General features: G+C 41.7%; 1 protein-coding gene across 6 annotated transcripts in view; it reads right to left on the bottom strand.

Moving 5' to 3' along the window:
* Window positions 1–11,617, bottom strand: part of LOC129855778 (arfaptin-1-like) — a 39,152-nt gene extending 27,535 nt beyond the window's left edge. For 2 of the 6 annotated variants that reach the window (XM_055923786.1, XM_055923788.1), the window contains exons 1-3: window positions 11,462–11,617; window positions 8,667–9,085; window positions 4,561–4,659 (exon numbers count right to left, since the gene is read on the bottom strand). In XM_055923786.1, coding sequence (XP_055779761.1) covers window positions 4,561–4,659; window positions 8,667–9,083 — 516 coding nt within the window. In that variant the 5' untranslated portion in view covers window positions 9,084–9,085; window positions 11,462–11,617. Of the gene's footprint in view, window positions 1–4,560; window positions 4,660–8,666; window positions 9,086–11,064; window positions 11,434–11,461 lie in introns of those variants that run through there. The other 4 variants (XM_055923787.1, XM_055923791.1, XM_055923789.1 and 1 more) reach the window with 4 other exon arrangements.
* Window positions 11,618–12,072: the final 455 nt, after the last annotated feature.

Raw genomic sequence — 12,072 nt, 5'->3', positions numbered from 1 at the left:
ATCTGGGCTTTATGGGAGAGTGGCTAGACGGAAGCCACTCCTGAGAAAAAGGCACACGACAGCACGCCTGGAGTTTGCAAAAAGGCATGTGAAAGTCTCAGATCATAATGCAAAAGATTTTGTGGTTTAATGAGACCTGAATGCAAAGTGCTATGTCGGGAGAAAACCAGGCACAGCTCATCACTCGTCTAACACCATCCCTACCGTGAAGCATGGTGGTGGCAGCATCATGCTATGGGGATGCTTTTTAGCAGCAGTGACTGGGAGACTAGTAAGGATAGAGGGAACAATGAATGGAGTCAAATGCAGGCAAATCCTTGATGAGAACCTGCTTCAGAGTGCAAACAACCTTAGACTGGGGCAAAGATTTACATTCCAACAGGACAATGACCCCAAGCATACAGCCAAAGCCACGCTGGAATGGCTTCAGAACAAGAATATGAAAGTCCTTCAGCAGTCAAGCCAAAGTCCAGACTTGAATCCCATTGAAAATCTGTGGAAAGACGTGAAGATTGCTGTTCACCATAGCTCCCAAACTAACTTAACAGAGCATGAGAAAAATTGCAATGAAAAATGGGAGAAAATCCCCAAATCCTGATGTGCAAAGCTGATACTGACATAGCCAAGATGACTCAAAGCTGTAATTTCCACCAAAGGTGTTTCTACCAAGTATTGACTCATGGGTGTGAATACTTATGCAACAGACATTTCTGTATTTCATTTTCAATCAAATTAGCAAAAATGTCTAAAAACATGTTTTCATTTTGTCATTATGGGGAGTTAGTGTAGATGCATAGCCTATGTAAAGTATAGGCCTATCCATCTTATCAAAACATAATTAAATCCCATGATGTGAGGCCACAAAAAGAGCTGCTGCTACTGTTTCAAATGCACAGCTGGGGCATCAAACTACTTTAAATGAGGAAGACCAAGTATATTGAAAGCAGGTGTGGTTCCTGAGCAATTCCTAAACAATTCATGCTTAGGGTCATAAAAATGCTTGGCAGGCCCAGTTGCTTATTGTTTTGGCTACCATGGCTATACCCCATAGGATGACAATGCCCACATCCCCAGGGCACGAGTGGCCACCGAATGGTTTAACGAGCATGAAAACTATGTAATCCATATGCATGACAGTCACCAGATCTTGACCCAATTGAACACTTATGGGAGATTCTGGAATGGCGACTGACAAAGCATTTTCCACCACCATCAACAAAACACAAAATGATTGCATTTCTTGTGGAAAAATTGTGTCACATCTATCCAATAAAGTTACAGACACTTGTAGAATCTATGCCAAGGCGCATTAATGCTGTTCTGGCGGCGTGCGGTGGCCCAACACCCTATTAACCCCTAGAGTAATGTCTTTGAACCTGCTGCTATAACAGACTCCACTGTTCTGGGAAGGCTTTCCACTAGATGTTGGAACATTGCGGCGGGGACTTGCTTCCATTCAGCCACAAGATCATTAGTGAGGTCGGACACTGATGTTGAGCGATTAGGCCTGGCTCGCAGACGGCATTCCAATTCATCCCAAAGGGATTCGATGGGGCTCTGTGGAGGCCAGTCAAGTTCTTCCACACCGATCTCGACAAACCATTTCTGCATGGACCTCGCTTTGTGCAAGGGTGCATTGTCATGCTGAAACAGGAAAGGGGCTTCCCCAAACTGTCCACAAATTTGGAAGAACAGAATTTTCAAGAACGTCATTGTACGCTGTAGCATTAAGATTTTCCTTCACTGGAACCAAGGGGCATTTTCCGTCACTGGAACCAAGGGGCTTAGCCCGAACCATGAAAACAGCCCCAGACCATTATTCCTCCTCCACCAAACTGTACAGTTGGCACCATGCATTGCGGCAGGTAGCGTTCTCCTAGCTTCCGAGATACCCAGATTTGTCCTTCGAACTGCCGGATGGTGAAGCGTGATTCATCAAAAGCATTTCCACTGCTCCAGAGTCAAATGGTGGCAAGCTTTAAATCACTCCAGCTGACGCTTGGCATTGCGCATGGTGATCTTGGGCTTGTGTGTAGCTGTTCGGCCATGGAAACCCATTTCATGAAGCTTCTGACAAAACAGCTTGTGCTGACGTTGCTTTCAGAGGCAGTTTGGAACTCAGTACTGAGCGTAGCAACTAAGGACAGACGACTTCTTACACACTACGTGCTTCACCACTGAGCTGTCCCTTTCTGTGAGCTTGTGTGCTCTGCAATTTCGCGGCTGAGCCGTTGTCACTAGACGTTTCCACTTCACAAACACAGCAATTACAATTGACCGGGGCAGTTCAAGCAGGGCAGAAATTTGACAAACTGACTTTTTGAAAAGGTGGCATCCTATGACGGTGCCAAGTTGAAAGTCACTGAGCTCTTCAGTAAGGCCATTCTACTGCCAATGTTTGTCTGTGGAGATTGCATGGGTGTGTGCTTGATATTATACACCTATCATCAACGGGTGTGCCTCAAATAGTCAAATCCACTCATTTGAAGAGATGTCCACATAATTTTGTGTATTTGTGGAGACTATTTAGTGCCAAAAATAAGGAGTTAAATACATGTAAAACATATATCTCTCAGATATAGGAGAGACACTATAGAACTAACTTAATTTTGATATTTGTTCCATGTCGTGAATCTGTTATTCAATTTATTCGTATGGGCTAATACGTAGCAAGGCCAAATACACATTTTCATCTAACAATTGTTACATATATATATATATTTTTTAATTATATACTTCAAGGGGTCTCAAAATCAAATAGCAAAATTATCCTTGGTATGACCTTCTTAAAACAATTCCATATAGCTTAGTAGAACCCCCCTCCCTTCCTCGGCTTAGACAGGACTTAGACTGTAATGAGTTAAGACACTATGTTGGCTTTTCCTTTATTTTGTCAGTTACCAGTATGTAGTGGAGCCTAGGTCCATCCATAGTATGTCTTGCAGCGATGTAATCCTTACAAAGACATATCTTTCCAAACGTCATTGTATGTCTAGTAAATTGATGCGACGATAAACAAAGCCGGACACTGCTTGCCTGTTAAAAGCCATGCCAAGGATCGCAGTCTAGATGTCTTATCGCACTGCGACAAACTAAGGTTGAAACGGAATTTCACTGACAACCAATTATCCTCCTCAGAGAGTGGAGGAGAATACCTGCTGCCTGATCCTACTGATTACAACTGCAACCATGTAGCTACAGTGGCAAGCTATATGAAATGTAATCCTTTATTGAATAATTGTATAGCACTAGGAATAGGGTTAGACTATCATTGCTGGGGAGATAATTTGGTAACGCTTTACTTGACACCCAGTGTCAACAAGTTATGACATGGTCATAACCATGTCATAACAGCTGACATAACATGGCCATGACCCATATATTTACAAGTGTTTTGACATATATTGCGTTATTGTACAGCTGGTTATGACACCTACATAAATGTGTCAAACCCCACATTCATTTTTAAAATTACAATTTTCAGCCAAGAAGTTTCCTTTCGCTTGAATGTTTGTTTCTTAAATCCTTTGTTGTTGTAATGAACTATTTACAGTTATGTTTTTTCATCATATTTTAAAGAACTTGTAGAAAATACACTTTATGACACCGTCATGAAGCATTATGACCATCCTGTGTCACTTTACTTGGACTAAGAACATACACCTTGACAATGTCAAAAAGCATTATGACCATCAATCATAAACACCAGATAGGCCTATCATGTAAATGTCCTTAAATAAGTCATCAGTCACAAAGAGGGTGTCTTGTCCTGCTCCTGAAATCTGCTCCTGTATTTATCCCAGTCATCAGCAACTGAACATTTGGGTAGGAGCATGTCTGACATCAATGTGTGCACAATAACAATGATAATTTTATATGGTCAATTTCCCAAAAAATAATATAACATAAACATACTGTTGACAGTACACTATGGTGCAATGTAATAATTTTGCCTTGTATGGTAGCTTTTGACACTCATGTAGGTGTCATAACCAGCCATAAAATAAAGCAACATACTGTATGTCACAACAGGTCTAAATATATGCACTTTGACCATATTATAAACAGGTTGACAATGATGCTGGGTGTCAAGGTATTTCTTGGCCAATTTATCCATCATCACATTTGTGATTTAAAAAAATATTTTTAACAACAGCAATGGAAGCCAAGCCATCTGTGCCTTACGAATGACCATAGAAATTCCAGTCCAGTGCAGGGCTATTCATTATATGGAGGCTGGTGTGGATCTGACTTGGGCAAACTGCTGATTTCGACATGTTCCCGGAAATAAAAGAAACTCCTTTTGTAAAGCTTGGCTGTAAGCTCAAGCAGCGTTGTGTATCCATTTGCCCAATCGATCAGTGTATTATTCCACTGGCTCCGATTGCAAAGTTGCTTAAACCTACCAATTCATTCTGTCTTCATTATTGTCGCAATAATGTGGTTCCCTTTCAAGTAAAAAATTCAAGTGCAAACTCAGTTTTGCGAAGCAATGCGTGCATGTAATTATATGTAGTGAGTGAATGCAGTGCCAAAGAGGGGGCCCTGTCCAGCCCTTACCCTGAATAGATCCTCGTGGCTCTCCTCCTGGTCTCCATTGCTGGTGACCGATATCTCTGCCGCCGGGCTCCTGTGGACCTCCTCATCCATTGTGCTGTCCTGCAATCACAAACAGCTACGGTAAGAGATTAACACAGTGTTTCATACATTGCATGAGACTTACCTCAATTTCCTCTTCCAAGTTTGCTCTGTGCATGAGTGAAGCTGTAGGCCTATGCTTTGAACCTAACGTTTGTCTGGAAGAATAAGCAGAGGCGACTCTATCAACAGAATTTGATGACTATGGGCTGCCATCTTGTGGTCACTGCCACCAGAAGTGATGAACAATTAATTGAGATAACATCCTGCAGTGTTAGGGTGGTTTTTAAACAGTGTATTAAGCTCAAGCTGAGTTTTTGCATAAAAGAAGATCAGTCAACCTTCAGAGAATTACACAAGATACCTCACATGCAAGCTCACTGGACCTCTTCACACAGCAAGAATAATTGGAAATCTTCAAATGGTTTTTAGAGCCTTGGAGCTAGCCATCACTGCTCTGATTGAGCAGTATCAAATATTTCTTGCAACCAAATTAACAATTTCTACTCTACATAAATAGAACTGGAATCAACGCATGGTCCTTCGGTTGTTCCAAAGATCCACCCGGTCTCCATGGCAATGCTTTTATGAGGGCCTCTCCCAGGCCATTCCAGGTCTGCCACAGTTATCAGGGCAAAAAAATCCAACCATCTCTTTAGTACTTTAGGATTGAGATGCTGTGACGGAGTAACATAGATTTTCAAATTTCCTCGCATTACCTCAGACAAAGCAGAACTATCTGGGTCAAGCAGAGTTCTTGTACTGTTTCATATTTATAAACTAGGACTCCTCCAAGGAATCTGGGCAAGGAAAATACAACAAACACGAGGGTGAAGCCGCTGTCAGTCAACATACAAAAAAATTGTCCACACCAAAACAAAACAAAAGTTCCAGTTGTCAAAACTGATAGGGCTAAATGTCTGGTATGATATTGTTAAGAAGAGAGTCAAAGGGCAACCCTTCAAGCCATTTACACACTTCAGACACGTCGTCACCTATAGGGAGAATATGTAGGACTGTGAGAAGTGTGACGAGCACATTCACACCTTCTCCCACAGAACCACACTGACTGTCTGAGTCACTGTCAGAAGAGGCTAAAAATACAAATGGGCGTACTTGCTAAAGCAGCAACACCAACCCTGTTCATGCAGAATGAATTGTGTCGGGCAATTAAGCATGAATCTGTTTTTGTCTAAAGGCTTCGCTTAAACCATGGGTCAAGAAGAGCTACAATTTTAATTTAAAAAGTCTTCAGTGAAACAATTCCAAATTCTCTATAGGAAATGAAAAGTTATTATTAGGCTATAGTCTGTCGGTAGAAAACCTCACAACATTATCATTGACAAGACCCATGTGGAATTACTGTAACAGTGGTTAATAATTTGCCTTTTGATGCCTGCTATAAAATGTGATGGACATAGGAAGCTGTCATTAAGTCAGGCTTCGACACATTGGCTTACAACACCACCATAACTTCCTCTTGGAAGTTGGACACAGTAGAATGCTGTTCACACATCACACTTAAACAAAAGCCTGAATGACAAAAGCTTTGCATTTTCTGGGCCAGGATACCCAACTTGGCGTAGCTACGGTGAAAGGCTAGCACTTTTATAGCACTCAGTCCGTATGAAGCTATATTATCGGTGTTTCTAAAACCACTGTGGTCCCCTGCAATTGTCAAGGGTTCATTACTATTTGGAAATACCAAAGTCGAGCATGAACTCCATTCCTCAGTGGCCTTGGACTGATGTCTAAATAATGCAGATAGGCTAGCGCTAGCATAAATGCATGTATGAGGTGCAGGTAAGCTTCAACTGCTCCATTCACAGACCATGCTAACGAGATCAAGCAGTGCTAATGCTAACATCAAAATGAGAGGATGAGCCACGCCCTTAAGATTTAAAAATGGCATCACAGAGTGAGCCAAAAATCAACCAGAGAATGGGACAGGTCTGCTTCATGGGAACCAGGTGGGATCAAGTTCATGAACCAAGAGTAGGCTATCTGCTTGTTCAAACCTGGAGGCTACACATTAATTTGTGGCTGCCTAAATATTACTATTATTTCACACTTCACGCAATTGGGAAAATACACTATAAACAAGTGCAAACACACAGCCCCGCTTTGTTTATGTGTGTGTGTCATTTGGTATGAGCATGAGTACATGAACCGCTCCAGACAACAAAACCTAATAAAAGACTGCTGTGTTGGAGTTTTGGCCTCAATATATTTTGGAGGCTCATCCAGGGAAGAAGTAGGCCCGTATACTTTCTCCTTATTCCGTTGCATTAGGACAAAGCATAGGTCCTAATGCATTTGCAATAGTTCAATAGGATTCAGTGTATGAAGATATTCTCTGTATTTTCAACTTGTTTTAAACATTGCCCAGAAACCAGCTCCATAAGCAACAACAAGCTTCATAAAATTATTTGGACTGCTTTGGCAGCGGAGTGTGTCAACGGTGCAGAGAGCACCAGGTATCAGATAACACACAACATGAATATTTAAAAAGGCCACAAGACACCCACGTGCAGGCAGGCAACAGAGACATCCACAGGTAGGCTTGTCTAACTGTTGAGGTAGATAAGACAGACTTCCGTCTATCTGTCCTCCCAGAGTATGAGTTGTAACAAGTCATCGGGGAGTTGTTGGGTATACCAGTGTTCACACAACTGTATTGATAGACACCTGACAACCTCAACAACTACCGGTATATCTAGACCTAGATTAAATACATTTGTTGGCAAAAGCCAATAGCACTACCAATTCCTGAAGATCAAACAGACTGGTTACAAGACACATAAATGGTTCTACGGTACTGAAAGGGTGAACATGGGGGCAATGTTTGGCATAACAGAGAGACAGAGCTCAGGCCCCTGGAGTTCAGTAGCCTCGAAACTAGCTAACAAGTGGGGGGAGGGAAGGATAACAACAGCAGCCTCCTGATCAGCTGAGCTGAGGGAGGAAACCAAGTCTCGCTTCTTAAAGAGCAGGGCAGAATGTAAAGCAAACGGGGCTTACTAGCAAGACGGGTACAGTGATTGCATAGTATGTGACTACTTCATGCAGCCTTTCTATAAAATAAAAAGAGTCAGTTGGAATGAAGCAACAACACTCCAACATAGCATCACCACCTGAAGCACAATTACTCATTCGACGTTGGGAACGACCTAAGGGAATCTGCATCGAACTAACAGTTTGGAGTGGTCGAACACAACAGCAGTGGATCTGACATTGACTGGAAACGTTGAGGAAGTAGTTCAAATCCTTGCGCCTACAGCGATGACCCAGCCATGTGACAGGCCTATTCAATTCAGGGTGCTGTATCCACACACACAGGAAACACTGGGTTGGATTCTTATAATTGCAGGGAACAGTCACACATACAGGCCACACCATGGCTAGGATGAGGACAATAGTGTCACTACTGCACAAAGGTGGCTACAGGCTGGTATGCTGAGACTCAAAGGCAAACATAACATAATGGCATGTACCTGTAAACACAACTCAATTAAAGTTAATCAATAAAAATACAAATTAAATTAAACAATTGTATTGGCATTAGGCGGAGAATGCATGCAGGGGAATTCACAGGAAGCATAGGCCATCACCAGCATTTTCACTGCGCTACCAGACATCACAGTACAACTAATCAGGAAGTACACCCCGTAAAAGACAGTTATGCAAAAGTTACACCAACAACACAAATGCACTAGCCCGTACTCCTACTAGAGTTGCACCAAGCAGACAAATTTGAAACGTAAGGGGAAGGCACCAACAACCAAAAGGGATCAACGATTAAAGTAAATCAAAAATTGATAATTATTGATTCAGAGCTTTAACTCAAGTTCATGTTGTATTAAGATATGGTTCATAAACTGCATCAGCATTGGATATCATAATAATAACGATATCCTGAACTATGGTGTAACGCTATCCATGTTTTTGTGACATATAGCAACATGAACCAGAGAGCTGGAATGAATGATTCCCAGAGCTGTTGTCTGCATTGAAGATAAATATGTCACCTTTGTATGAGAATCTTCGTTTTTCTTTGGTGTATCATTATCAGTAGTCACTGTATGGCAATTTTCCCTTTTATCACCGGCATTGTCGGAATGTGCATTGCCACTAGTGCTTGGAACATCATCATCGTGCTCAGCATTCGCACTGTTTTGCGTATTCTCATTATCGCTCTGAACATCATCAATTTGGGCGTCATCGCTGTTCTCAGCATTATCGTTGTCATTTTGAACATCACTGTTGTTTTCAGCTCTGTCACCATGAGGCACTTCATCATTGTTCAGTACATATTCAGTACTATCAAAGCTGTGAGCATCCTCCTCGCTCTCTCTTTGAAAGTCCTCAGTATTCTGAGCCTTCTTAGATGAATCCATTTGCAGGTCCTGGGCTGGGGACTCAGCCTCAACACTAACTTCGGACATTCCTGAAAACAAACAGATAGGAGGGCATGAATAGGTCCCTACCAGCCACCACATTTAATAACGTAGAGGGCATCGATCCAGGCAGCTACATTGGTGGTCAACACCTCAAGACACAAGATAGCAGTCCTTTCAAGTTATTGATTTGCTGGGGGGACAGAATGTAGCCTAAACTCATGGCACGCGTGTTTGTCTGGTGATTCTGTTTTACTAAGAATTAACAAGGAGTAAAAAAGTGTAATGATATTACACATGCTGAATATTGTTAAGAAGAAATACTAGGCCTATTTTAAATGCAACTCCATAGGGTGGGGTGGCATAAAGTACCTAGGCCACTATTCCAGAGACAAATGTCAATGCACATTCTTGCATACAATGGGAACTGACAAATTAGGTTGGACAGCTATGCTGCTGAATAGGCTAGTTCATCACCACACAATCATTGTTTGTGCAGGGGTCTTGACACATGTCTGCAAACGCGATTCCAGGCATAAGCGACATAAGTGGTCGCTTAGGGCCCCCAGCCACCAGGAGGCCCCGATTGATTTTGTTAGTCATTCTCACTCAGATATCAAAACCTGGCATAAGTCAATACAAAATTATTAGGTCACGGTGATGGTATGAGGGCCAGTTTGGGAATTTAGCCAGGACGCCGGGGTTAACTCCACTATTCTTACAATAAGTGCCATGGGATCTTTAGTGACCACAGAGAGTCAGGACACCCGTTTAACGTCCCATCCAAAAGACAGCACCCTACACAGGGCAATGTCCCCAATCACTGCCCTGGGGAATTGGGATATTTTTTTAAGACCAGAGGAAAGGGTGCCTCCAACACCACTTCCAGCAGCATCTGGTCTCCCATCCAGGAACCAACCCTGCTTAGCTTCAGAAGCAAGCCAGCAGTGGGATGCAGGGTGGTATGCATGTTTATCTCCTGGTAATACCACAAGACTGTGGCTCCAACTGCAAAACAGTCCTTCCTGTAGATTACCAGATATTAGACTGTATACATCATGGAAAAGGGAATTTAAAAAAACAGATGTAAGGAGGCAAAAATTATGACCATTTAGACCTCTGAAAAGAGAACATTATACTCTTCCTCAACATTTTACTCATTACAACATTAAAGTCATGTTTTACTTTAAAATGAGGGTGCTGATGCATCCTGTTCAGTTAAGGACACAATTGGCATGATGTCTTGAACCAAATATAAAACATCTATCCAAATGAGGACTAATGAAACTGTTGTAAACAGAAGGAAAGCTGATAATGTTGACTATGGTTGTTATTATCAACCAATTCAAGCGTGACAGAATTTAAGCATGCAAATTAGATTTAAAAGTTTAACGCTTGATTCTATAACAGAGGGCGTTGGTGACCTAAATGTCTGACTTATATAGTAGAGAATAATGAAAGAAACTAGGGAAGACGTTTTGCTTGGCACGGTGCCCCGGGCGGGTGGATATTATTTGGAATCGCCAATGGAGTGTATAAATAAATAAATAAATACATCCAAACGCAAAACGAACTCACCAACCGGACTAAATGTCATAATGGACACGTAAACGGTACTGAGTTCACTAGTTTGCAATCTTAAAAAAGAGGACATGCTAATTTGTAGCCATTTATAAAGTTCCCATTCATATGTGGTTCTCCTCTCATTTATTGAATGAAAATAAAACTATTGGCTAACTTTTAATTGTTTGTAACTAAACCCTAAAAAGTTGCATGGCTTCGCTGCTAGCATTCCAATCTAACAAAGCAACACTAACTTTTGATTTAAATAGTACCTAACCGCTACCTAGCTAACGTTAAAATATGTCTTAGTTAACCAGCTAGTTAGAAACATTAACTTAGACAACATTGAAACGTAGCTGGCTAACTAGCAGGTACAGTAACAGTTGCCTGGTAGCTGCAACGTGACTTAACTATGAATGACAATGTCGACAGTCAGTCAGAAGAACGTCGTAACATGTTACTTAACCTTGGCTGTGCCACTTTCTGCATTTGTCCAGCTGAGTACAATCACCAAACGCGGAAACCAGCGATGACACGAGCGCTAACTTTTTCTACATACAAATGAGATCGCGAGTCCCATAGGGCGGCCCAGCGTCGTCCAGGTTAGGGGAGGGTTTGGCCGGGTAGGCCGTCAATGTAAATAATAATGTGCTCTTAAATGACTTGCCTAATTAAATAAAGGTTACATAAGAACAAAAAACAGCTAGCTAAGTCACAAGGCACCACAGATTCACGAGACACTGTCATAGACCGTCACTGGCTAGCTAACTAAACTTGGCTATTTAGCTAAAGTTAGCTATTAGCTTGACTGCTTGTTGTTGTGCTGAAACACTTATGCAACTGATAATGGTCAGAAAATGTACCTGCAGCTTCTGTCCGGACCTTTATCGCTCTGTGTTTCTTGGTGCAAAAGGTTCCACTCCCGGGATTTGGGAAGAAAATACAGCCAGCTTGCTACTCACAGTATAAAATGTAATTCAGCGCCCATTGGGTCTCGGTGTCCCTGGCCTGTGTGAAGCTACCCACAATAAGGACAACAGTGGAATTTGCGGTTCGCATTCAAAATAAAAGTTCCCCATTGAAACTGATCCAAACGGATACAAATAGTGGAATATTACTAGATAATGCTAAACAAGGTTGGAATGTTGTTATATAACTTAAAAAGAAATACAATACATAATTAATTTGACAATAAACAGTAAAACAAACTATTAAAATAGCACTGTGTATGTATTAGACTGCATATTTACATTAGGGGCATACATACACTGAGTAAACAAAACATTCGGAACACCTTCCTAATATTGAGTTGCATCTCCTTTTGCTCTTAGAACAGCTTCAATTCGTCGAGGCATGGACTCTACAATGTGTCAAAAGTGTTCCATTGGGATGCTGGCCCATGTTGATTCCAATGCTTCCCACAGTTGTGTCAAGTTGTCTGGGTGTCCTTTTGGTGGTAGGCAATTCTTGAAAC

The sequence above is a fragment of the Salvelinus fontinalis genome, chromosome 5, assembly GCF_029448725.1.
Source record: "Salvelinus fontinalis isolate EN_2023a chromosome 5, ASM2944872v1, whole genome shotgun sequence".
In the NCBI taxonomy this organism is placed as follows: Eukaryota; Metazoa; Chordata; class Actinopteri; order Salmoniformes; family Salmonidae; genus Salvelinus; species Salvelinus fontinalis.
This window is presented reverse-complemented; position numbering and strand designations above follow the sequence as displayed.